Genomic DNA, 25,235 nt, shown 5'->3' with positions numbered 1-25,235 from the left:
ATACGTATGATTTTGTGGACGGTTGCACCGGGTCGCTAGCTCTTTCTTAGCGGCGCTCTTCCGCCCGGCGGGACGGCCGAACAAGTCCTTCAGCTTCTGCTTGCACGTGTCCCAGTCGTTAAGTTCTTCCTCGTGGTTATCATACCAGACCTTCGCCGTGCCTTGTAGGTAGAACACCAGGTTAGCTAACATAATCGTCGTATGTATGTATGTATGTATGTATGTATGTATGTATGTATGTATGTATGTATGTATGTATGTATGTATGTATGTATGTATGTATGTATGTATGTATGTATGTATGTATGTATGTATGTGTGTATGTGTATGTATGATGTATGTATGTATGTATGTAGTATGTATGTATGTATGTATGTATGTATGTATGTATGTATGTATGTATGTATGTATGTATGTATGTATGTATGTATGTATGTATGTATGTATGTATGTATGTATGTATGTATGTATGTAGTAATTTATTCTATGTCCTTATTTACGAACTTTTTCTAGCTTTTTAACGTATTAGTTCCGGTGTGTTACAACACATTTATTTTGTGAAAAGTGAAATAAAGTATGCCGGAAGCGTCCTGCTTCTAACTTGTTCCATAGAACCCCCAGTTAAAGCTATAAACCTCTTGCATAATGCCGACAACCCTGTGTGCACATTGGGTTCCAGCCACCATTGTGAAGGGTGATGATGATGATGTTTATTGGCATCCCCTTTGAAACGGGGGGAGGGGGGGGGGGAAAAGTCACCTTGATTTATTCAGGTTGTACTACATTTATCGCCATCTAGCCTTATGTCTATCTGATCTCGATCTTAACTTTTGTGTTTAAAACTTCTATCAATATATTGTATATTGGTCGACTTGCGGGCGAGTGCGGGACGCACGTAGGAAGTTTGTGGGCCGTGCGGGTTCTGCTGTACAGGTCTCAATGAGGTTGCTGGAGGCGTTCAGACATACACATAGGGTGTTCTGCTGTATAACGCGTCTGCGAGCGCAAGCTTGGTTCCGCGCAACACGATAGGTAGAATATATTTTGGCATTTTCTCGCGCTTGCGCCTCGAAGGCGCCGTTTACTACAATGCAGAAGTGGCGACGGGAAGACACTTTAGCTGCAGGAACTACAACTTTTGTCAGTATTAGGTCGTTCCCGATTCTATCAAAGCAAATTACACGAAAAAAGAAGCGCGGCATGCTGCGATATCGTATGTACTGGTTTAGCAACTCAGCGCCGTCATCAATAGCACGGCCAAAGGGACCTCGGAAGTGCTAGTATTCGGCCACACGATCGGGTCAGCTTGTCGCAGCCACCGCGGCTGCCCGTCATATCTTGATCAAGAAGCGTGGCTGCTGTCGCCAGCACGGCTTCAGGAGAGTGAGGCGTATCTCACGCGGCGCTGTAGCTTATGAGCGTGAAATACGGATAACTATACCATGTGTGTGCTGTACACATTCCTTTTAGCTGTTCTTAACTTCTACAATTAAGCCTGAAATACGAGCGAACGGTCGACACGACTGTAGCAGAGCCTGCGCGGCCCACAAACTTCCTATACGCGTGTCCTGCAGGCTCATCCGCACATTTGCCCTTCACGATGGTGGCGGAAACCTAATGTGCGCACAGAGTCGTCGTCGTTATGAAAGATGTCTATAGTATAATCTACCTACTTACACTATATCTAGATACCTTTACTGCTACGTTATACTGCGGTTGCACATTCCACGGCGAGTGTTGGAAAGACTCGCACACTCTCTGTTATACCACCTACCCTGCCCACTCGCATGGGAAGTCCGAGGGCGTGGGGGCACCAGCTGGCCCAAGGCCCTCTCCTCCATAGTTTGTGCCTATTTGTCTATTACATATATGCTTATAGCGGCTTTCTTTCCTTCTATGGAAGTTCACGGTTATCGTACCGATAGCATGTATTTCGCGTTGGTGGACTATACCTGACGAGAATTGAATGAACAGCCTCAGGCACGAGTTATACATGATCCCCTCTCGATTCTGTATAGCCACACGCCGCGGACCGCTACCATAAATACCTGAGGCTGTATTGGCTTCGCGCCGAATGTCCGCAAGCGTCACTATAGCCCTTCCTCACATTAAAATTCGCTATGTTGTTTCCTTCAGTCAAGTTGCTGTGGGCTGTTTTTAGTTAACGGGTGCCTACCGGCCGTTCATCCGGATACAACCTTCCGCGCAGGCGATAAGCGAACGTGACCCGTATTCCAGAGTGGAGCGCTGCAGAAGCGAGGTGCCGCGGTGCGATATTTGGACCAGCTCGCTTTCTTTCCCAAGGCAGTGCCTCGGTTTCTTCCGAGAACTTCTCGCGCAGTCTGATCGCACCCCGACTGATTTCGGTGGGAACGGATCGGTCGCTCTTTGCTTTAGATGTATGCTAAGAATTTCTGCCAGCCTACTTGGTCAGCTTCGTAATTCGCGCTCATAGCCAGCTTCTGCGTCGAACAACGCTGAACTGAAAGGCGTTGTCGCTAGGTTTTGTTCATGAAACAAACGCTGCTCAGATTTACGCGCAAGGGCACTGTCTTGGTCAAATTTGACGTCTTCGTGATTCCATCTGCCGCTTAAACGTAATATTTGTATGCAATTTCATACTACGAAAATAAGAAAAGGTAACTCTAGAGAAGCTTATCTAGTGCTGTTTGCAAGAAACAAAAGGAGGAAAAGTTTTAGCCCGTTTCATCGTTCAGCCACATAAACGACAAATCACATTAACCACAATGTTTAGCGTGTCCCAATCCGGAAAAAGCCTTCAATACGAGTAACATTTTATTAACAGCGGAAACACAGGCTATGTGTGAAACAGAGAAGTACACCTTATGGCTGTATTTCAAACGCAGTTCTGACATGGCGTGCCTAGACATAATGTGACGAAAAAGAAATAAAAGAGCCGAGCGCTTCGAACACATTTTAGACAACTCATGCGGCATTTGAGTCACTAAAAATATCAGCGAAACGCAAGAGCAAGCCTATTGGGGCAAAGTTCTCTGCTTAAAGTTTAGAGACAGACTCGTTCAGCTGAGTTTATAGCAATTTCGGTAAATGTATAAGAGGAAGGCTGTTGGGAGCGAAGACTGGTGACTGAGGCTGGCACAATCACAAGAGAATGTAATGTATAAAATAAGCCAAAAGAGAAGTGCACATGATTAAAAAATATGGTGTAAGATCCAGACAAAAAATAAATATCCAGTCACTTTTGTCAGCCAACAAAAAATGGCAGAAATATAATTAATTGGAGTTAAAACCATTTCTAGTTTACGTGAAGCATGCACTGAAGTGTATCTCTGCAAGCCTAATTAATGTTGAGGATGGACTGATTCAAGCTTGCACGGCATAATAGAGGGACTCGGCACCGATCATGCACCGATATCATGCGCTTTCTGTCGGTACTTGACTCCGCCTCTACTCCTTGAGAAAGGTAAGACATTTTTTCTCTAGTAACTTGAGTGGCGCCCTCTCACGTGTGACGTCAGCTGGGGGATTCTGCTGCAAGCCGCGGGCGACTGGCCTTACCCTGCCCGAGTTTTTGAAAACCGTGCGAGTCGTCAACTTCGTAGTAGAGTGTACGGAATGTTCGAGTACACTGCTCTGGGCATGCCTTAATTCGATACAGCGAGCCGGATTAAGCCACGAAATGTTGCTGCTCCTGCGGTGCAGAAGCAATCCGCCACTGCCGTAAAGTTTATAGCGATAAAGAAGCGCAAACACCGCATTGTGTTAATATTTTGTAAATTTAACGTTGCCCTTGAAATTCTCTTGAGTTCTTATTTACGACAACTCTACTTATAAGCTCATAGCTTGCTTGTTGCAGATTTGTTACGAAACAGTCTGTCCGTGGTAGGAATCACGGGCAGACTTTTAGGAGCAGACAGAGTAGTAGGAGCTTCTACGAGAGACTCTTTGAGATGGTGACAAGAGGAGCACTTGTAAACTAGAAGAGCAATGGGTGTCCCTGTGACGGCAATCGCGGATTTTCTGTGACGCCTGCGAAAATATCACTCTCTAGAATAAGAAATTTTCGGCGGTTATGAAATATCTGAAGCCTGTGGCAGAAGGCGGGAGAAAAACAGTGGACACAGCAAAGTGACGCAGTCATGTGTTGCACTGCTGATGTGCACAACTTGATTACTTCCATCGTGCCGCCAGCTTTGAGGGACATGTCACGAAGTCGGCTCAGCTCTGTGTGTCAGCTAGAAACAAGGGATACAAGTTTAATCACCCGGCTTCTGGGCCATACGCCTTTTTTTTTTTTTTTTGCTCTGGCCATTGTTAAAGCGCACAGTTTACGGGTGGGTGATATTTGTCCCATCGTGTTACGAAATCACGTGACAACCTCGGCCAAATACAGGTGCACGTCATATGCATTGGTATTGCGTCAACACGATACCAAAGCCGTGTAGACGAGTAGTGACGGGGCGAACTCTAGCAAGCGACTTTTTATATTTTTTTATGAATATGATATAAGGAGATGTTGACGCACAAATAAGGCGCCGGCTACTCCTTAGCTCTTGAATGGGCCTAACCTACAACATACAGGGTTCAATATTACATGTCAAATAACCTTCTCATACAAGCACTAGAACATAAAAAAATACTTGTCAAGCAACGTTTTCACAGTAACACCACAACGTAAAAAATACGCAGTGCATACAATAAACAAGTTAAATAACTCCACATTTTCTTTCTTTGGTCAGTTAGTAAGGTAAAAGATTGGGCTAGTTGGTTTTGCATCATCAGGTCATAGTAGCGCGAACTAAAACATATACACAAAGAAAGAGGCACACGGGGACAAGCCCTAACTTCTAACTTGATCAGTTAATTGCATCATTGTACAGGCTCCTGTGCGTAAAGTGAGATCGTATAAAGCATCGCAACACATCGTTGCAGCTTGACATCGTGTGACGTCTACGAATTCTCATGCTGCGAGTTCCTTCGTGATGTACGTACATGTACTGCACGCGACAGGGCACGCATATCATCATCCGAAAAGCGCAGCGCAGATCGGAATGGCCATGTATACCGCAGTTTCTCACATTCATTAGCAAAGGCTCGGGTTTTTTGCTCCCTGCATGTAGCATTTAGCATTTTGTTAGGGTTACGTCCTCCTTGTGCGTTAATAAGTTCGGGTTGGTAGGGTGGCTGGTCAGGCGAGCCCCGCCAGTCGAGCACTCACTTTTTGAGGCAGTGAGCAGCGGTGACGAGGTGCCTCTCGGTCAGCATGCTGGCACCGCAGAACGGGAAGGGTTTGGACAGCCCGGTCACGTTCTTTTGGAGGCTGGCCTGCGTTTATGCGTAAGTGTTTATATGCACGGATAACTAGGCGGCCGTGAGACAGTCTCCAACAGCAGTGTTTGAGATGCACACAACACACAGAGCTTTTCTTTTGCAATGACTTTTTGACTTATTGTCGTTTGGGAGCATCTTCGCTATCGTCTCGTTCACTATCGGACGCGTTTTATGTCGTCGACTCTACAAGCGGTTTTGTAAATATTGGCACTCAAAGTCGCTCTGTCCAGACCAGGTTTTATTTAAAGTTAAGTTACATAATCTAAACGGCTTTAAGTGCTTGAAATCAACTATTTCAAAATAAATCAAACATGAACACAGTACGGTTTTGTAATGGATGCAGAAAAATAAAGACAGTAACCCGTTATATAAGCATCATACATGTAAATGGGGTGTCCCAGCTAACGTTAGCCAAGCTCGATGCAAGATGCACGATGCAAGATACGATTTTAAGACCTACGGTGTGTGATCGTCAGACCTCTGACGACCGAACACCGTAAGTCTTATAGTGGGATCTTGCACTGCATCTTTTTTTTATCTTTCTTTTCGTTGAACAGCTTGGCTAACGTTGGCTGGGACACACGGTAGACTAAGCGCGTTCCCCATAGCCTTCCCGTCTGGGCTACAACTGCGGCGTCCGCCTACATCCTTCGAACTCCCGCTACCCCCTCACCCCACCTGATCGATGCTGCTCTATGGTCATTGCTCTCGCTCTGACTCGCTTTGATAGTGGTTGCAAGCTCAGGCACTTACGGGGGGGGGGGGGGGGGGGGGTAACATGAGAAGCGATCACGGCGCTTTTCTGTGCCAGCCTGCGCCCTCCGGAAGGAGCAGCGTGCAGGTTTGCGAAAGTTTCGTACACAGTCGACCGCCTTTACATCGACATGACCTGTATAACGACGGATTTTATATGTCCCGGCCGAATTTTTATCTTTCATGTGTACTGTGAATGCCTTTACAGCGCAGACCATTACGACGAATTTGTTTGTACAATGAAGGAATATAAGCGTCCCCGAGGGCTGACGAACAGACGTAGCGGCGTCGCCGGTATACCCTCCGTAGCCGCCACAGAATGGCGGTGGGCATAGGAAGCGCCGGCCGACACCACAACAAAGACCGCGCGGGAGGGTTCAATCACCGCAGTAGCTATGCGGTGTAGGCCGCATAGAGCCAGTCGACGAACTAAGCATAGTAACTGTACTTTGCGTCACTCCCAGATTTCGCCGCTGAGCATACCGCGAACCTCGTTGCCATAGCGTCGGCTGCAGTCGAACATTCCGTCAGATTAAGCGTGCGGCAGAAAGTGAGCTACTTAATTCTCTCAGTGTCTCATGAATTCATGGCAAAATAACGGATTTCTGTTGCTGAACGTTCTTAGCGTGCCCCATTACGAGCGATACGCCACACGATCTTTACAATTAACCTATATACGTCGTAACTATAGCGAAGGATTTTGGATGTCCCAAGTTATAAAGGCGTTTGACTGTATAGGAGGCCGACTTGGGCTTGTCTCTTTCGGTGAGTCGCTTGTCAAATTATACAATGCTTGGGGGTGTTGGATATATCTTAGTACATAAAATGGTAGTTTGATGCATAATAGCAAAATCAAGAGCCATTTAACATGACCGGAAACAGTTTAGTACATGGCGCCAGGACTGGAGCACTCATTTAAATCAACACCACCCGAAAAAAATCGAGAAATGCAACTAATTGGTTATAGCGAAAGCTAATGCTGAAATAAGTGTTTACGAACGGGTTTCGGCCGTCGTCACTCAAAGGTTTAATCGGTTACCGCCATATTCTGAAATGTGCATGAAAGAGGAGCTACAAAGCATATTTTTGTTCAAACGAGGAAAATTTTAAAGTTCATTCTACATAGACAAAATATGCCGCTTCTTTCGAGATATTTTCTAAGCCGTGCCGCTTGTTTGGGCTTGTTTTCATGTCCACTTGTTTGCCCGTGCACATTTTCGTTTATTGCTGAGCAACATACGAAAGGCGCGAAAGGAGGAGGCGAGCACATACGCTCGTTCCTTCGCGAATGTGTCCTTCGTCTCTTGCTATAGGCGCGAAATAAAGACACGGATTTCCATAGACGGCCTTGGGATTGCCATTTTCGTAGCGTCTCGTTTAGCTTTTTTAGTTTTTGTGCCTCAATTCAAAGAGAAGTAATGATTGCAGGCGGAAATACACTGAAAAAGGTGGCAAAGTGCGCGAAGACCTCGTGTGATTATAGCTGTACAATATACGGCAATGAAGTCTCGAATATAAGGACGTCATAAAGAGGAAGGGGGGGGGGGGGAGGCAGTGCATTAAAGTGAGTTACATGCATAAACATGGGCCGCTATAATGTACGGTTTTCTTTCTCTGTATTCCCTTCTTATCATCGACCGTTCACGGATCTCAGTGTTAATGTGGGTGGGCCACTGACTAAGCGCGAAAAAGACTATCATTACGTTATCCCGGCCATGGGTGTGTTCACAATAAATAAATATTGTATTGTGAGGCCCATAGTTAAAAGAAACGACACGAAGAAAGCCGAGACGTGTGAAATCATATTTCTGCACAAAAGTATTTTTCACGATAAAAACCAAACTACAGCCATCCGCTGCAAGGAGCATGGGTGGTAATAAATATTACAGCATGACCTGCTTACAAAGTGAGAATATATAACGGGAGTGAGCACTGGAATTGTGAACGATTTAGGGGCAGTGTTTGATTTTGCTAGTTAGCTATTACACTTATATATGTACGTATATATTGTAGGGGTGAAACCAGCTCGATAGAATGCTATAGATTAAGAACTGGAATTTCACTTGTGTTCCAGGATATCGCAGTTAGCTTTTAGATAGCTATTTATGTAAGAGCTGGAAGAGTAACCTAAGTTCCCTAAACGCTAAATTTAGAAGAGAAATAAACTAAAAGAATACCTTGCCCTGTTTCTGACTCATGTATCGACAACATGGCAGAAGGCGGCTGCTTCTTAATTGTATACACGTAAGTGCATGCATTTTAGTAAGATGCTTTCGGCGGTCGATCTGCCCCTGTCTGGCGTAGTGACTGTGATGTGATTGTTAGTGCGGCAAGCCGTTTATATGACGGCCCATCTGACATGTCCATGTTCGGAGTGAGGAATTTTGTCTGTTCGCAGTTACACAATTCGAGAGAGGTCGATCATTGCAAGTACTTGCGCGGTTGCTTTCTATAACACGAAGTAACTTGGCGTACGCGTTTAACTATAACCTACATGCCCCTTGAATTAAAGTAGAAGGTGAATTGTCTCTCATTTTATCCTGTGCTAGATGTGCAGAACCTAATGTTTTCCTTCACCATTTAACATGGTTCTGGTACTGGAAGACGGTCGTTCGGGAAACGACCATTTTCAGGTTATTACGCACATACATTTATGCACCCCTTGCTGTTTTGTGCGAAAATTCGTACGGCATATAAACGGCATATAAACGGCATATATACGGCATATAAACAAAAATTAGATTTACAAGAGCAAATGGTTGCTGTTCGTACCATGAATGGGATAGGCTCACCAGCGTCCCGGCCTCCGACCACCCTCCTGGAGCGGTGCTGCTCCGAGGCAGCGCTCGGGCAAAGGGGCCCTGCATTCAGATAAAAGTGGTGGTTCTCTGGGTATCACATTTGAACGCCTGTTATGTCTAGAAGCACAACTATGTGAACAAATTTCGAAAGCGCAGAATGTTTTGGCGTGTGGTCGCAGCCCGGACGCTCGGCTATAAGTTTGAAGCCTTTCAAAGCTATAGTTTAATTTTGGCAGTTTCGAGTAGTTGTGCATGGCAGGCTAACCACAGCGCGCAAGCCAAGGAACGAAGATGAAAAAGACAAGGCCTTGTAATCTCGAAGCTGTGGTCGAGTATCCTGAATGTTGGTTATATTCATTCCTATTCTGTCTGGCCGTCAGGTTAGAAAGTTTCTTTGTCACTCGCCAAACTTATCGGCCCATGCATGGCCGTCAAAAAATCAGCTTATCGGAGAGCGATGAACTTGCTTGAACATTTCCTATAGGGATTGTGCAGCCGCTGCATGGCGCGACGGCGCAGCAAACAGCTCCACCAATGGCTGAAATTTTATCAGCGGCATGTGAAGCGCACGACACTTCGGATCATAGGCCGGCAAAATAAATTAACTCGCTCAGGCTCATCAAATAGACCTATCCTGTACATCGGACAGAGTCCTGTACTGAACGTCGGACAACTATTCTGTACGATCGTTTTTGATCTTGTGACCATTTCCTTGTACGCGGAACATTCTCTTTCGTTCCCTACTTTCTATTCTGTCATCCTTGTTTCCCCTCTGTAATGTTTCTATTCTCTCATCCTTGTTTTCGCCTCTGTAATGTAACTAAGGATTCACTTTTCTGGTTAATCTCCTTACCTTCCTCTCTTTATATTCTCTCTCAGACTCATCCAAATAAGGCTCAGGCAGGTCCACTTAGTCTCACCGACTCATGCTTGTGCTCACCCAGACTCATTCAATCATGGGCTCGACTACACTCGTGGAACCACAGTCAGATTCATTCTGAATCATGAGGACTAAACCTCGCACGAAGTCTCGTGGACTTAAAAACAAAGGGAGTCACATGTGATTCAGACATACCGGCGCAAGTTGCGTCTTCGTACTTTGTTTTCACTATTATTAATACACTTCAATTAAAACCACAAATAACATCATCTACGCTTTCGATGACTTCACTGTCTCCCACTTTAACTCGCCTCCAGTCACCCCGCTTCATGCTCAAACTTACGGGGGCTTATGTCAACTTGCTCACACACACTGGGACTCACTTCGGTTAACTCGGGCTTTGACTCGCGTGTGGCTCTTTATCTGTGTGAGTCGATTCATGCAGTGAGTTCCTGGGCGTACTCGTATGTTCCGAAGAGCTGGGCGCACGGCTTGGTCAGTATATTCCGCCGTGGTTTTAGGCAGTTTGTATTTCCTATGTAACACTTCTGAGCTTTGAACATAAAAAGTGGTGGGAACATCCGCACGACTGATCGTGCGCTTGTGAAATGAAGTCGCACGAAAGAGGTATTTAATGTAGTCTGAATTGGAAATTTAGAGTTCAATTCAGAGCCTGCATAAAACGAAATCGATGCAAATCGACTTGTAGCACCTTCGCTAGCCGCCTCTGCAGACGGATCAAAAGTTTATCGCGCTGCGGTCACATTGTGATTGTTGGTTTGCCTCGGACCGCGTATCATCTGTGTCTTTACGTATGAAGCCTGAACACATTTATTGGTCGACATTGTAGTAGCAGCTCGCGCAAAAAATAGGACAATAAAGGCAGTCGACGCATGCGCTAAAAGCGTTCACGACATAAGGGCTAACGACACAGCGTCGTCCGTCTTCCTTTGCCCCATTTTTTTTTTTTTTTGCAGTGTTAGTCTTACTCACGATCCTGAGGAGAGTCTTGTTGTTTCACTTCTAAATAAGAATTTGGAGGTTTCACTCAGCAGTGGATGAAATCATTAAAACCTGCAGGTTACACTCGATGTGCAGGGGTCTAGGGCTCCTCAAGCTGCTTGCATGCAGCTTTTACCTCGACCGCCTCCCTCCAAGAGAATGGGGAAATAAAGAATAAAGAAATATTTAGGGGATACACGTCGATTGATTAAATGACATATTTAAGCTCAGAATGAACTTAGAGGAAAATTTGATGATTTCAAGCGGATGAAATACATTTTCATGGGAATTGTGAAGGATAGGGCATTGCTTTCCTGTTTTGGCTTCCATGAAAGCAATAATTCACTCTTGGACACTGCAAGCAACCCACGCTATAGCGAGCACTTTGAACCAGCTGCAGCTGTGGCAGTACCGATGCACTATTAAACTTTTTTTTTATTAGAAAAGCACAAGTGTTGCACAGATTTACGTCGGCATCGAGGACGTTTTTCAAGCTAATACAATATTTTATTATTACAGATGATCCACGTGGTGTCATTTCTGTTGTTCATGATCACAGATTTGTCGGGCAAGACAACAAATCCTAAATAAGTTGCCACATGTTTCGTACTTCTTGCCAGCTTTCAGGAACAATTCATTTCACCAGTCGACGTCATGGTCCTGCGAAAGTTTGGCATTGCAATGCTACGGAAGGCGTTGTACGATGCGCTCTCTCTTGTACGGTAATGCCATCGTTATAAATTATGCTCGCTGAACCTTTAGTTTAGGCTAAAAAACAGGTGTGATTTTATTCTCAGTTCTCTGTGTGTGTATTCTCTCTCTCTCACACACACACACACACACACACACACACACACACACACACACACACACACACACACACACACACACACACACACACACACACACACTCACACACACACTCACACACACACACACACACACACACACACACACACACACACACACACCACACACACACACACACACACACACACACACACACACACACACACACACACACACACACACACACACACACACACACACACACACACACACCACACACACACACACACACACACACACACACACACACACACACACACACACACACACACACAAACACATCACACACACACACACACACACACACACACACACACACACACACACACACACACACACACACACACACACACACACACACACGCACACACACACACACGCACGCACGCACGCACACACACACCACCACCACGCACGCACGCACGCACGCACGCACGCACGCACGCACGCACGCACGAGAGAGAGAGAGAGAGAGAGAGAGAGAGAGAGAGAGGCGCTGTGTGTGTGTAAAGTCAACATTCTTTCCAACGCGACCGCATGCGTTCGCGTCTTCCGGCGTAAGCCTCCTACTAGCGGCTTCTCATAATGTTCTTTCTGATGCGACTTACATATGCATGTATTATTTCGTTCACATAGTGCTGTTCGATATTTAGGCGATAGGTGTTTTGGCTCCTCCTAAAGTTCTTGCGTGATACATGGTTGGAAAGTGAATGGTGAGCCGTGTGAGTCGGGGTTTGGAAAACGCGCAATGTATTAGGCTCCGTGTCAACTTGTTTTTGATACATCTTGTTGTTAGGTGGGCTGTGATGTGTTTCAGATTGTATCGCGTTTGATAGGTGGCGTTCAGGCGGAGAAATTTCCGGCAACATTTGCAAGGCTAGGTCCGCCTGCACCAAGGAACGCCCCTCTTCTTCCTGCTGTTTCTCTTCCTCCTTCGTATAGCGCAGGCTGAGAGTCCACTTCGCAAAATGTTTGAAACACAAACGAAAATTCAAGCGTCACTATAGTGCCTTCTATCATCAGATATTCTGATTACGCGAGTATGTTCATAGAGTCTGATACTGCTGGAAAACATTGTGCCACAGCTAATACTACTCTTAATTGGTAAGCTAAATGACTGGAACATTGCAAATTCAGCGCCAAATAAATATTAAACAACTAAAGCACTTTCCGTTATTCCATACCAGAAACCGTACTCACAAAGCTTTTCTTTCGTAAGTGCTTTTGGCCATTGTCCGGCCACCTTCGCTTTGGTATGCCTAGTATTAGGATTGACTAAAATTTTATTTTACGAACAATTCTAAAGTAAAAGCTCTTTGGAGATACGGGCTCAGAAGCGTGGAAGTTATAATTTTGTTGTCAGTATTGGTCAAAACACAATCGAATTGGTCTGAGACGAAAGTCTTAGGAGTCTTATTCAATGAACATTTGCTATGGAACTCGCAAATGAACCAAGTTCTTGCTAATCTAGCAAAAATTGTTGGAGTCTTATGTGGTGCTGTCGACATATATACTGTCTACAAGTTTCAGAATTTTCATGTACAGTGTACTCTTTTCAGCTCAGATAACCTATATTATTCCTTAGTATTAGGGGTGTGCGAATATTCGAAACTTTCGAATAATGAATCAAATTCGATTCGGTCTTCGAAGTGAATAGTCACTATTCGTAAATGCGAAGATTTTTCGAATACTTTATTAGCGAAGGCGGACAACCAATAGCAAAGAGCACTTATGAGCGCAAAGCTTTGTGAATTCGGCCCCTATTTATTACGTGCTATATTTTACTGTTTTTACAATTACCCGCCGCGATAACCCAGTAGCTATGGCGCGGCGCTGCTGAGCTCGAGGTCGCGGATGCGATGGGGCGGAAGGCAAAAATGCCTGTGTACCATGCATTGCATGCAAGTTAAAGAACCGCAGGTGGTTGAAATTAATCCGGAGTCTCCCACTACGGCGTGCATCATACTTATATCGTGGTTTTGGCACATAATACCCCAGAATTAAAAAAAGGGGTATTTGAGAGAAGATAACTGCTATTGCCAGAGATTCTTGGTTTTAGTGCGCACCAGAAATAGTGCGGTAACTTCAAGAGTTATTTATTCAGAATTTTAATTATGGTATTGATTAACTTCATAACATTTTAATTCTTTTGGTATTTTAACTAATACATCTAATTGATTAGTTAAACAAAATGTGAGCGAGTATCGGTGAGCGTGAGTGACTGCTGATGAGTGTAAGTGGACTTGAGTAGGAACGTCAATGGGTGCCGGTAATTGAGAGTGGACGTGAGTGTGAGGGTGAATCCTAAAGAAAATGTTGGAATATCTCACTGGCATTCACACACGTGCATACTCTTTATTTATTTGTATTTATTAATACTGTCAACCCAAGGGCTGATATAGGAGTGGAATACACTAGCACGTACAATGGATACAGTAGAAGCAACTCAAAGAGATGCGCAAACACTTCAGCAGAGAAGCAATTGAGTTTAAATTGCAATGCACTGTACAAGCTCCAAAAAGGAACACTGCAGTTTTGGGAAAGTTAAGCTTTACATATTAGTTAGCGATAAAAATATTTCGTATACACTCGTGTCCATCCGATCTCACTTTCGTTTATACGCCCACTCACACTGTGCGGTAATCATTCACGTTCATTCTCGCGTCCTACTTGCGCTCTTCGTCACTCACTCAGACTGTGAAGTGAACGTGATTGAGCACGTCGACTTATGAATATTGGTGAGTTACTGTGAGTGAGCGTCCACTTATTTTGCCAACCTATGGTTTGTATTACTATCTTCAACGCACATGTGGAAATTACGAAATTTATATGGGTCAGTACTCAGAGCATGCTCACTTGGAAGTAATCCTTCAAGGTGATGGCTAGGATAGTAACGGAACGTTTGTAAAGCAACTTATAAAGCCACAAGGTTTGTCAAGAAGCTACGTTCGGCATACAACGCGGCTGATCATAATGAACATAATTTAGATATAATGTGGTTGGTCTTCTGACGTCGGTGCAGCACCACAGATTTCCAGTTGCCAGTTGCGGCATTGTGAACGTCGATACGAAAGGTAGTTTGGCGGGCTATCTTGGGCGCCTTGCAAGATGTTGGCCATCACATGTTTCGCTATCCACTATCTACGTGTAAGATTTTTCTTTCTTTATTGTCATGAGTGAGAATGAGAATGTACCAATAACGTCCTCCTATCACACTTACCATGGTTTTCCGCAAGGTGGCACGTTGTGCCCAGATATATACGCGTTCCAACTTTATGCTCTTTAGTATCTTGGATTTGCTGATTCTAACTGTAAAGATATCAATCTGTGCTGGCGACATCTGCGAATGGCATCAGGTGTAGCGAACCTATTCATTGACACTAGGCAATAAATTAATGCTAGACAAAGGCCGCGACCAAGAGTGTCGTTCTACCGACATAGGCAAGGCCAGACCTCTCTCCGGAAAAGTGCCCTTTTGTTGTGTTAACGTATCAACCAATACGGCACCTTTTGCCTTACGCGTCAATGGCTGAAAGATTCTTAACAATAAAACACACCGATATCTCGCAGTCATTATCGACAAATACGTCTTACGGAGCCCTGACATGCATTGCTGGCTGCAACTGTTCATCTCACATTTCTCGGCTAGAAATCGTGCAGTCGAAGTTGCAATCCAACAATTGAAAACCCGAAGCTCGCTGCGGTATAGCGCGCCTGCACGATATCTAGGAACTACTTGCGCGATCCGTGCACTTCTCCGAGCCTGACGTGTATTGATGAGGCGTGTCTTGCCCTCCCGTGATCACCCGATCACTATTAGCCGCATGAAGCTTTATCTTACTCCATCATGCCTACCTGCCATCAGCATTTACGCTTGCTAGAAGAGCATTGTCATCTTTGTGGTGTATGCGACAATCCAAAATGCGCCAAAATATTCCTGGCAGCATAAGAAAAGCTAGAGAACAACCGGGACTTTAAAAGAAGCTAAGCTGCAAAATTATTCTGTACGATGTGTGCAGCCTCCTGAATACACGTTTATACTGATGCTGATGTTTATTCGGTCCTCATGCGCAGTATATTCATTCTTAGAAACTGCGCAGTTAATGATAGGACGAGCGTAAGCCGACAGACACGGACGAGCGCAGAGCTGTAATGGCGGCGTTTTTTTCCAGCTTCATTACAAGAAACACGAAAAGTTGTGAGTTGAGTCTGATGGACCCGTTCGCACTTTACACACAAAATTTTGCTGGGAGCCTTCTCTGTAGCTACACTTTCACTGCAAATATTTGCATGCGATGCGAAATTTCGCTGGAGTTGTTCTTTTTAAAAAGTACACGTCTAAAATTGATTATAAAGTTCAATAATAAAATAAATGAATAATTTCCCCCATGATTTTCTTAGCGTTACGTTCTTTTTGGCTTCGTGTGGTTGTTCATGTTTGAACAGTCGGCCATACGGACCGCGGCATCTGAAAAAAGCTAAATATCTGAGCAGCCTCGGAAGGCCCAGCCTGCTATTTAGATTTTCCAATTGTAGTAGTATATAGGAACAACATGATGTTGTATTGTTTTACTGGCTGCGGTCGCAAACTGCTCGGAAATTCAACGTTTTCTCAGATCCTGCGGTCCGTAAGGTTTTGGGGTTCACTGTACATAAATACCTACGAGAGACAGACGGTATTCTTGCTTTTGCAGATCTAGAAAACTGTTGTTGTTGTTGTTGTCTTCATGTGCCTCGCTATGATCGCCCGGAGTTAGACACGCAGCCTTCCTGCAGCCGCGCCTTATCAAAAGGAAGCAGGGATGTACTGACGTCTATATTATAGAGAGCAAATATTTCCGCAAGTCAGCCGTCGTAAAAATGAAATAAAATTAAATCGTGGGGTTTTACGTGCCAAAACCACGATCTGATTATGAGGCACGCCGTAGTGGAGCACTCCGAAAATTTGGACCATCTGGGGTTTTTTAACGTGCACCTAAATCTAAGTACATGGGTGTTTTTGCATTTCGCCCCCATCGAAATGCGGCCGCCGTGGCCGGGATTCGATCCCGCGACCATGTCAGCCGTCGTATGGACTACCATATAGGTATAATCCGGCACTTAAGAGGGCGCCCTAGCTCGCGGTCAACTCCGATTTAACTATTCACAAATACTCTGGAAACGAAGAAACGCTCTCATTAAACAACCGCTAGGACCGTCTTGAATGAAATTTTTAAAGCGTTTAACTGTGTTAGGAAACTAGCCTTGGGTAATTATTATTATTAGTAACCGCGATTTTGGGCCGATCCCGAAGATAGCGAAACCTAACAACGGTAAAAACTGCACTCTGGTACCGGTGGTGATGGTATCGACGCAGGTACCGTCTCAAAATGCAAGCTGTCCCAGTTCCCTGGTGACAGTTTGCATTTTGAGACGCTGTCGTTGAGACGCTGCGCCTCTTGTCGCAAACGCTGCATGGTTTTCCGAACTGGTCCTCGAAGAAGCGGCGCTTGAAGTACACCGGCTCGCTCTCTCATGTACGGGTAAGGCACGGTGGTAAGAAGAGCACCACTCATAACGCATAGTGCGACAAAGCATAGGGGAAGCTATATGTAGTTTTAATTGAAGGGCAACATAGTGCCTCAAATAACCACCTCCCAAAGCATGCTAAACGCATTCTTGGATGGCAATAGGTCGGTTGTTCATATATATATATATATATATATATATATATACATATAGTATATACATATATATGTATATATGTATATGTATATTTGTATTGAAGGAACAAATTGCAATCTTATTATATTGGCTATTGAAAGTAGCATATAATGTAGGGGGTGAACATTTCAATAGAACTTCTAGAAATTGTTAAATTAAAACAGGCTATAGCAAGAAATTTACAACTCAGTAACTCTGCTCCAAGCCAGGTATCAGAATTTCGTAATCTGTATCGGTTAGATCGTCTAAACTGCACAGCTAGTGGACAACTCTCGTGAAGTTATTGAATTTTTTACGGGAGTTCCGCGGAAGTTTTACTCAGAAACTAATACGATATTTCAGACAGATGTTTAATATATCGAATTTGTCGATTTAGGTGCAACATTTTATGCAAACGGTAATGCATCATATATTTTTTAATTATCGGATTTCCAGCAAAATGTGAAAGATAATTTATGGCCTAAATGAAAAATGTGCTCCAAACAGTAGGTAGATTTTAGCTGTCCTTTCAAGTTCAATAAACTTCAACAAAATCGATTCAGTGAATGGCAAACAAACGCGTTCTGTGTTCCTATGTATTCATTTATTTTTGATTACATACCATAACCCCCATGTGGATAATGCGCTATATGCAATGAAAGGCAACATTAAGAATCTTTCAAGCAGATTACACAATGTGACCTTTTGGTATCATTTGTTAAACCGTCTCAGTTTGTTGTCATCCTTGAAAAAAAAGTACATCTACTGACGGTCGGGAGCAAGTTTGTTAGTCAGTGGGTGGAGGTAGTGGTCCGATAATCCTTGCTCTACCGACACATTATGAGAAGAAAATTTTCGGGCACAAGATAAAGAACACAAAAGTGAGATCCTTGCTCGCGTGTCGGCGTTTGTACGACTTGGATTAAGTCATGAGTAAGCATAATGTCAAAAATAGGACCAGAATGCTGGCTACTCATAAAAAAACCTGAAGATCCCACTTGACAGTTCGTAAGCTAAAATCATCGACTATAATAACATTAGATTTATGGTATCGGGTGAAGCGTGCTGCAAATTTGTTCAGGAAGTCAATTAAGTGGGGCGTCAGGAGGCCTGCAAGCAGCATACAGCATTATTATATGACCACAGCAGTTTTATGCCCGAAAATTCGCACTCGGTAACACTTTCCCGTAAAACAGCAATTATTTTATTATTTAAGAGGGCTCCTCTAGTAGATTTGTCTTTTCTAAACACCTCTAAGTGGTATCACTTACGTCTTCATGCAGCCAGGTCTCAGAAAAACCGATATGAGGGTCGTGTTGTAACTACAGTTCTTTAAACGTCTGTAGACTCGTTGATTAAGTATGCGATTTTTTACTTCTTGGTTGTGTTATGTATGCAAATACCCACCGCTTTATGTTCCCCGTATTTAGTTTGTCTACGTTTATTTTAAATCAGCGTTACTTCTTTTCCTTGGTCCTTTTCAGCCTTTGCAATTTACCATAGATTCTTGCGCTTATGTAGCGCTGACTGAGAGTAGTCGTTTTGAAAGTACTTGCATGTATACCGTGTGTTCTTGCGAAGCCTATCAAAAAATTTTGAGGATCACCTGTGAGAGAAAGCACATTTCTAGTCCTTAAGCTGGATTACTCAGTCAAAAGGCCGGACATTACTTACACGAGAAATACAAATGCATAATTGGCTAATTAACAAGAGTTCACTAATTAACAACAGTTTACGGTAAATACTGCAGTTTAAGAATTGTAGCCGGAGAGTTCGCGAGGCTACAGTTCTAATTCGCAAGGCTCCTTGAAACGAATTCTGAGGATGAAAACTGGGGCGGTATTCTGTAAGAGTCTACCGAGTGGACTGTCCATTTCGGCTGTCGCTGATTGGCTACTGCTTGACGTGCAGGAAGGAGACTAGCTGGCACCTTCCTGCACATCGAGCAGCAGCCAATAAGCGACAGCCGAAATGGACAGTCCACTAGGTAGACTCTTACAGAATACCGCCCCTGTTTTGAGATACCAATTCTCAAAGTTTGCGGCGAAATACATTACCGTTCCAGTTATCTTCGTGCTTCAATGCATAAAACGGCGTCTTTTTTATGTGGAACACGCATTTTTACCCCACATTTGGCGGTGCATATCTCGAAATTGGTGTTGTCCTCTAAATTGATTCCAAGTAGATAGGCTTTGTAATGGCGCCGGCTACATTTCGTAAATTGTGATATGCGCCGATTTAGATAAAGCTGAATTGGTGAAATTTTCATAATTAGTCAATTACCAGCTCAAGAACGAGAATTGTACTATCTGCCACAGTACATTTCTAAAATTCTTGGGAGCCTTCGCAAGAACACCCAGTATTAGAAGACCCTTTGAATATACAAGGCCTCCCGAGGTATATTAACCTAGATGGGTTACTGCTGCTCAACACTTACAAGCTTCTGCTAATGTTTGCGCAATATGAATGAATGCCGAGTGATATTCACTTACGTTGGTCATCTTTGTATTGATTCCAGAACTGCAAAACAGAAAACAAAACAAAAAGTCATAATTAGGAAGCACTGTTTTATCTTCGCGCATTTGCGAACCGGTGAGCTTTCACAAATGGCTTGCGGATTTCCGTTTGCTATGTCGTTTACAGTCTTTTACTGCGTAGCTGTATATGGCTAATTTCCAGCGGATCGATATCCGTAGACCAAAAACCGTGGGCCGATCCCGAAGATAATGCAATACCGGGCCGACCCGCAGCGGAGGTGAAGCAGGCTTCAAGCACTCCGCCAACTTGCAAAAATAAGTTTAATATCTTGGGTCCAAATACAGCCCGTATCAGATATTAAGCTGATAAGAACAGATACTACATTTTGACTCGCGTCGTCCATGTCTACGTTCGCACCATACACGTGTACGCCCTCCCGCGTATTCAAACTATAGTGCCTACCAATCTGAGTGTCTTCTGTCTCCTGGCGTCATGCTCTACGTAGGCTCCTTTCCTCAGTTCTGCTCTGACTGTCAAATGGGTAAGCCGCGTGTTGTACGGTCTGAAGAAGAACAGCGTGCCTACCAAGAACGACGGCGTGAACAGAAAAGGGAATGGGCGCGGCGGCGGCGGAAAGATGCCACCGACTATGAGCGGGCCGCGGACTCCAAGCGTAAGCGTGCTGCCCGCCAGGACCGCGAGGCGGAAAGAAATGCGAACCGTCCATGTGGCTCCGATCCCGCAAACTTGGAACGTTTCACCGGAGCAACGGTCACTCCCCATATACACAGCTTTGCTGGTCATTCACCTTCACAGAGTGGAATGGCACTGAAGTTTTTCTTTAGATAAGTGCACCAAATGTTTGAAATTGCCTGTGATAGCTATCGCAATTTTAGCTTTGCAGTGAGGCTGACATTGCTTTCGAGAGAAATCACAATGTCTAATTTGATAATTAATTAAAAGAATATTTGTTTCAACACTGCGGCGTTATAGTTTGCTGACGACCTAAAACTGTTCAGAAAGGTTGAAAGCATGCCTGTCTGTTGCATGCCTGACTGTCGAGCAGTGGTGCGTGGCAAATGAACTTCAAGTGAGCATGAAGAAGACTTCAATGATGTCTCTCACTATTTTTCTGGCGATAAAGCACGGCGGGTGTATCGTGTACAGAGCCTTGGTGTCGAGATCGAGTGCAGTTTGAATTTTCGCTTACATGTGTAACACGTTATTATTCTAGCACCAGGAGTGCTCAGTGTGATACACCATAAAAATAACAAAAAAAAGTTCGCAGATTTCACTGTGTTCTGGTTCGCTACTACGGCATCATCCAATTTCGTCTTGAGTTTGCACCGGGGCGTTTCATTTACTCTTTAGATTAACAACTTCATTTAAAACGTACAAAATTTTATTCTTATTGATTGTATATGACAGGTATAACTGGCGCCGGTGGTTTTACAGCTGCATGCATTTGTATTTTGACAGATCTCGGACTGGCGTATTTGTCCGATTGGAGCCTTGGGCGCCACATAAGCTTTTTAAAAACGCCGAGTTGTGCACGGGTACGCTGGACTTTGATGCACCTTTGCCATCACTGCGTTTTCGTGTTCCGTGTGGCAAAACTCGCAGGTGTATACACACATTCTATCCGAATTTTTGAGCTGCTTGTACGATCACGCAATTGTAAAAAACTTTTACTACTACTACTACTACTACTACTACTACTACTACTACTACTACTACTACTACTACTACTACTACTACTACTACTAATAATAATAATAATAATAATAATAATAATAATAATAATAATAATAATAATAATAATAACACCAATAATCAATCAGTTATGCTTATTTAACGTACCCAGGAACAACCGTAAGGTCTGAGTGCTGGCGCACGCATTCATTAAAAACAAAAACAAAACGAAAAACGCCAGGAGAATATAATTAAAAAACAATAAATATGAAGAACAATTGTGAAAAGAGTGTACCTACAACAAAGCGCAAGGTAAATACAAAAGAAAAAGGAGGAGACAGGCAGTGGGACAATGCATGAAACTGTGACACAACAAGGCAACGCTTGGAAAAGAACGATGACAGCTAGTTTTGAAAACTATCAAGTTCAATAAAATAAGCGTTATAAAGACTCTGTAGTTTTTGAACAGTTGAGTGTTGGTGATGACAGGCAGGAACATGGACATGTCTATGTTCTCTGGTGATCATGCGCGGAATCTTGAATAATAATAGCAATAATAATAATAATAATCAAATGTTTATTATAATGCCCAGGAAGAGCTGCGGAGCCTTCGTACTGGTGCACTTAATAAGTAATACGTGCGACAAAATGTACACAGAAGACAAATTTGGTACACGTGAGGTCGAGAAACAGATAGGGAAACAGAAAACGAGGATACGGGTGTAAAAGGGAGTTAATTATACAACATGATTATCTAGTTAAACCTAAAACACAGGAAATGAACTATGAAATATGTTAATACGGGCAGAATACTTATTACATGTTTTTTGGAGTCGAGCTATAGGACAGTCTTAAATGCCACAAGGCCGCGCAGAAAACGCGGAATGCTGCCTTATGCTTTTGCTGCACGGAAAGTCGCACATGATCAAGAAGCATCGGACAATGTATAATGCCATGGACCACCTTACAGAGGAACGGAAGGTCTGATTTAATATTTCTTGATTTTAGCGGTGTAAGTTCAGGTATGTTTGTGTGGGCTGGACATATGGTCACCAGAACGGCAAAAGCGGTGCTTGAAAATAGATATCACTTTATTCTGGACGCGTTCAATGAAGATAGAATTAGATGTGCACGTTCCACACCAAACTACAGAGGCATACTGCGGTAGTTGAAGGCGCACAGTAGAATACAATTTCAGAAAGGTAACAGGGAAGTGGAAGTCGTGGGATATACGACGAACAATTCCAAGAGCGCGAAGGACACGTTGTTTCGCATATATGGCGTGTGAAGAGAAGCTTGGAGTTTTGTCGAAATATACACCCAGATCTTTTATTTCATCGAACCTGGGCAGTGGAGCATCCCGAAGGGTTTATGGAAATTGCACATAGTGTGTTTTAATACGATATCTTTAGAAGCATTTAAGAGTTGCTTATTGTTTCTGCATCAGTTTGAGAGCGAAAAAATGTCTTTTTGGAGGTCGGTGCAGTAGTGAACACTGTTGACAGTGTTAAGTAGCTTTAGGTCGTCAGCATATATAAGGAATGAAGAGTGATGAATTGCTGACGAAACGTCATTTATGTACAGTAGGAAGAGAAGAGGGCCAAGAACAGATCCTCAAGGAACTCCGCTAGTGACCTCATACATTACAGAACTCTGTCCATTAATGCCAACGAAGCACGATCTATTGCTTAGGTAATTAGATACCAGGGCAGTGACGGAAGAAGGTATGTTCATCTGCGTGGGCTTTGTAATGAGGAGCACGTACCAAACTACATCAAATGCTTTACTTAGGTCAAAGTAATGAGCGTCTAATGGGCCCCTACCATGTACCACACTAGAAGAATGGGTCATAAATGTGACCACGTTCGTTGCTGTGGAGCGCCCCGAGAAAAAAGCCACGTTGTTCATCTATTAAAATGCGCTTAGCACTAACAGAAAGCAGGGAATGTAAAAATTCGGCAGAGACACTTTAGACTGTTTATGTGTGGGAATGCGGAAGCATTATAGTTCCTTGGGTGAAACCTTTAGTCAGCCAGATGGCTGCGACGTGACATGTGCAATCACGCACGCGCTAGGCACACGTTTAGTCAGCCAGAACCTTGGAGCCACCGTGGCGTTGGGGAAGCGTGCTCGTCTTTCACCCCGGAGGGCCGGGCTCGATTGGCATCAATTCAGTGCCGGATTAAGGCGGGGGCTCTGGGGACTGCAGCCCCGGGCCCCCAACTTTCAGGGGCCCCGCTCGACCATTTGAAAAAAAAAAAGAAAGTTCCTTAGCTGGCTTGCTGCCCATGTTGTCATCGAAAACCGACGGCCGGAGCAACTTCTTGACAGCCGGAGCGTTCCTTCCGGCGAAAGCCTCGAGCTGGGCTTCGGTCTTTTCGGTACAGGGCGTTTCGGCGAAACATAACTCTGAGCATGGCACCAAAACAACGTAAGATATGCCTTTACCGTACAAACAATTCTAAATTGTGTAAAGAACAAAAAATTGTCGAAGTTTCACCTGAAAGGCGAAGCATCAATTGCGATAGCAAATTAGTAGAGATTAGTAGAATACGGAGTAAAGATAGTAGTTTTATCAGCTGTATAAACTTGGACATGCAGCAGCACCAGCAACGCGCAGAACTGTTGTCGACGCCGTCGGCGTTTTGCCAGCGTTCGCACCGAACGCGCGCGGCGTTGGTGACTGTTGCCGGTGCCCCTGGGGGCGGCTCGGAGGTTTTCGACGAGATCAGACTGGGACACTCGTTGAGCAGCGTCGGAAATCTTACCCACCTTCTAGCCTCGCAATGTTTTTATATAAATACGCATTTGGTGCCGCAGCTAGACGTCGCCTCCCCTCCCTCCCTCCTGTCCCCGCACGGCCTTTCGCACGACGGAAGAAGTGGCGTTTGCTCTCTATATACGGTGATTGTAAAGGATGAAAGAGACGCCTAATTCTGCAGCCTTTCAGGGAGCACGGCGCAGAACGCGCGTTTGCTCTCCGACGTGCGTTCGCTCCCCGTGAAAGCGCGCGTCCCTCGCGCGCTTTCACTCGCCCATACAGCGTCCAGAGCGCGGCGACGATTTCTTCGCCGTTGACGTCATACGGAACCTCACGGCGACGGCGACGGCGACGCCGACGGCAGAAATCCGCTTTGGAGTGTCCATATAATTGCTATCGCAATAATAAAGCTTCAGATTACAATCTCTAACAGTAGCAACAAGCAGTATAATCACTTGCAGACGCGACAGAATCGCCAGAAGGACGTGCACGTCAGATAATAACGGTTAAATAACAATAGAAATCACGCCAAGAAATTAGTTAAGATTGTGTATATTTTATTATGTATAAGGCAGATTATGTATATTTTATCACTAATCAGCAAACGTAACACGTGGGCTTCTAGAAATTCAGCGTCTTAAACCAGTCGTCATAATCGTCATCGTCGTCATTAGGGCCCCAATGATGCAGGTAGCCCCGGGCCCCGAAATTTCTTAATCCGGCACTGCATCGATCTGTCTCCTCTGGCCATGCTTTCAAAACAAAGTGAGTCGCGTGCCAAACTTCCTTTTCCCTCCTCGTCCAGTTTTCCTGCTCTAAACCAACAGATAACGCCTGCTGTATGTAATTCAGTGGTGGCCGAATACATCCAGCGAGAAACTTCATGCTCGGTACCAAAACTCGGGAAGAAAAAAATCTTTCTGGTACGTTGCCTGTAGGCGACACTCGTCTATGAAGGGTTATTGGAATAGCGCGTGATTTTGGACGGCTTCTTTAAATGTCGTAAACACCTTATACCTATGGC

At 44.3% G+C, this 25,235-nt stretch overlaps 1 protein-coding gene and 1 non-coding gene across 4 annotated transcripts in view; both read right to left on the bottom strand.

Annotated features, from left to right (window-relative positions):
- Positions 1–25,235, bottom strand: part of LOC119457096 (coagulation factor IX-like) — a 131,769-nt gene that overhangs the window by 24,499 nt on the left and 82,035 nt on the right. For 2 of the 3 annotated variants that reach the window (XM_049665105.1, XM_037718924.2), the window contains exons 2-4: positions 19,773–19,800; positions 8,839–8,927; positions 5,201–5,307 (exon numbers count right to left, since the gene is read on the bottom strand). In XM_049665105.1, the coding sequence (XP_049521062.1) occupies positions 5,201–5,307; positions 8,839–8,927; positions 19,773–19,800 (224 nt within the window). The remainder of the gene's footprint in view (positions 1–5,200; positions 5,308–8,838; positions 8,928–19,772; positions 19,801–25,235) is intronic. The other variant, XM_049665106.1, reaches the window with a different exon arrangement.
- On the bottom strand, positions 19,982–20,165 carry LOC119437780 (U2 spliceosomal RNA). The gene has a single exon (XR_005189536.1). It is a non-coding gene; the product is annotated as a U2 spliceosomal RNA (small nuclear RNA).

This window comes from Dermacentor silvarum, chromosome 1 (genome assembly GCF_013339745.2).
Source record: "Dermacentor silvarum isolate Dsil-2018 chromosome 1, BIME_Dsil_1.4, whole genome shotgun sequence".
In the NCBI taxonomy this organism is placed as follows: domain Eukaryota; kingdom Metazoa; phylum Arthropoda; class Arachnida; order Ixodida; family Ixodidae; genus Dermacentor; species Dermacentor silvarum.
This window is presented reverse-complemented; position numbering and strand designations above follow the sequence as displayed.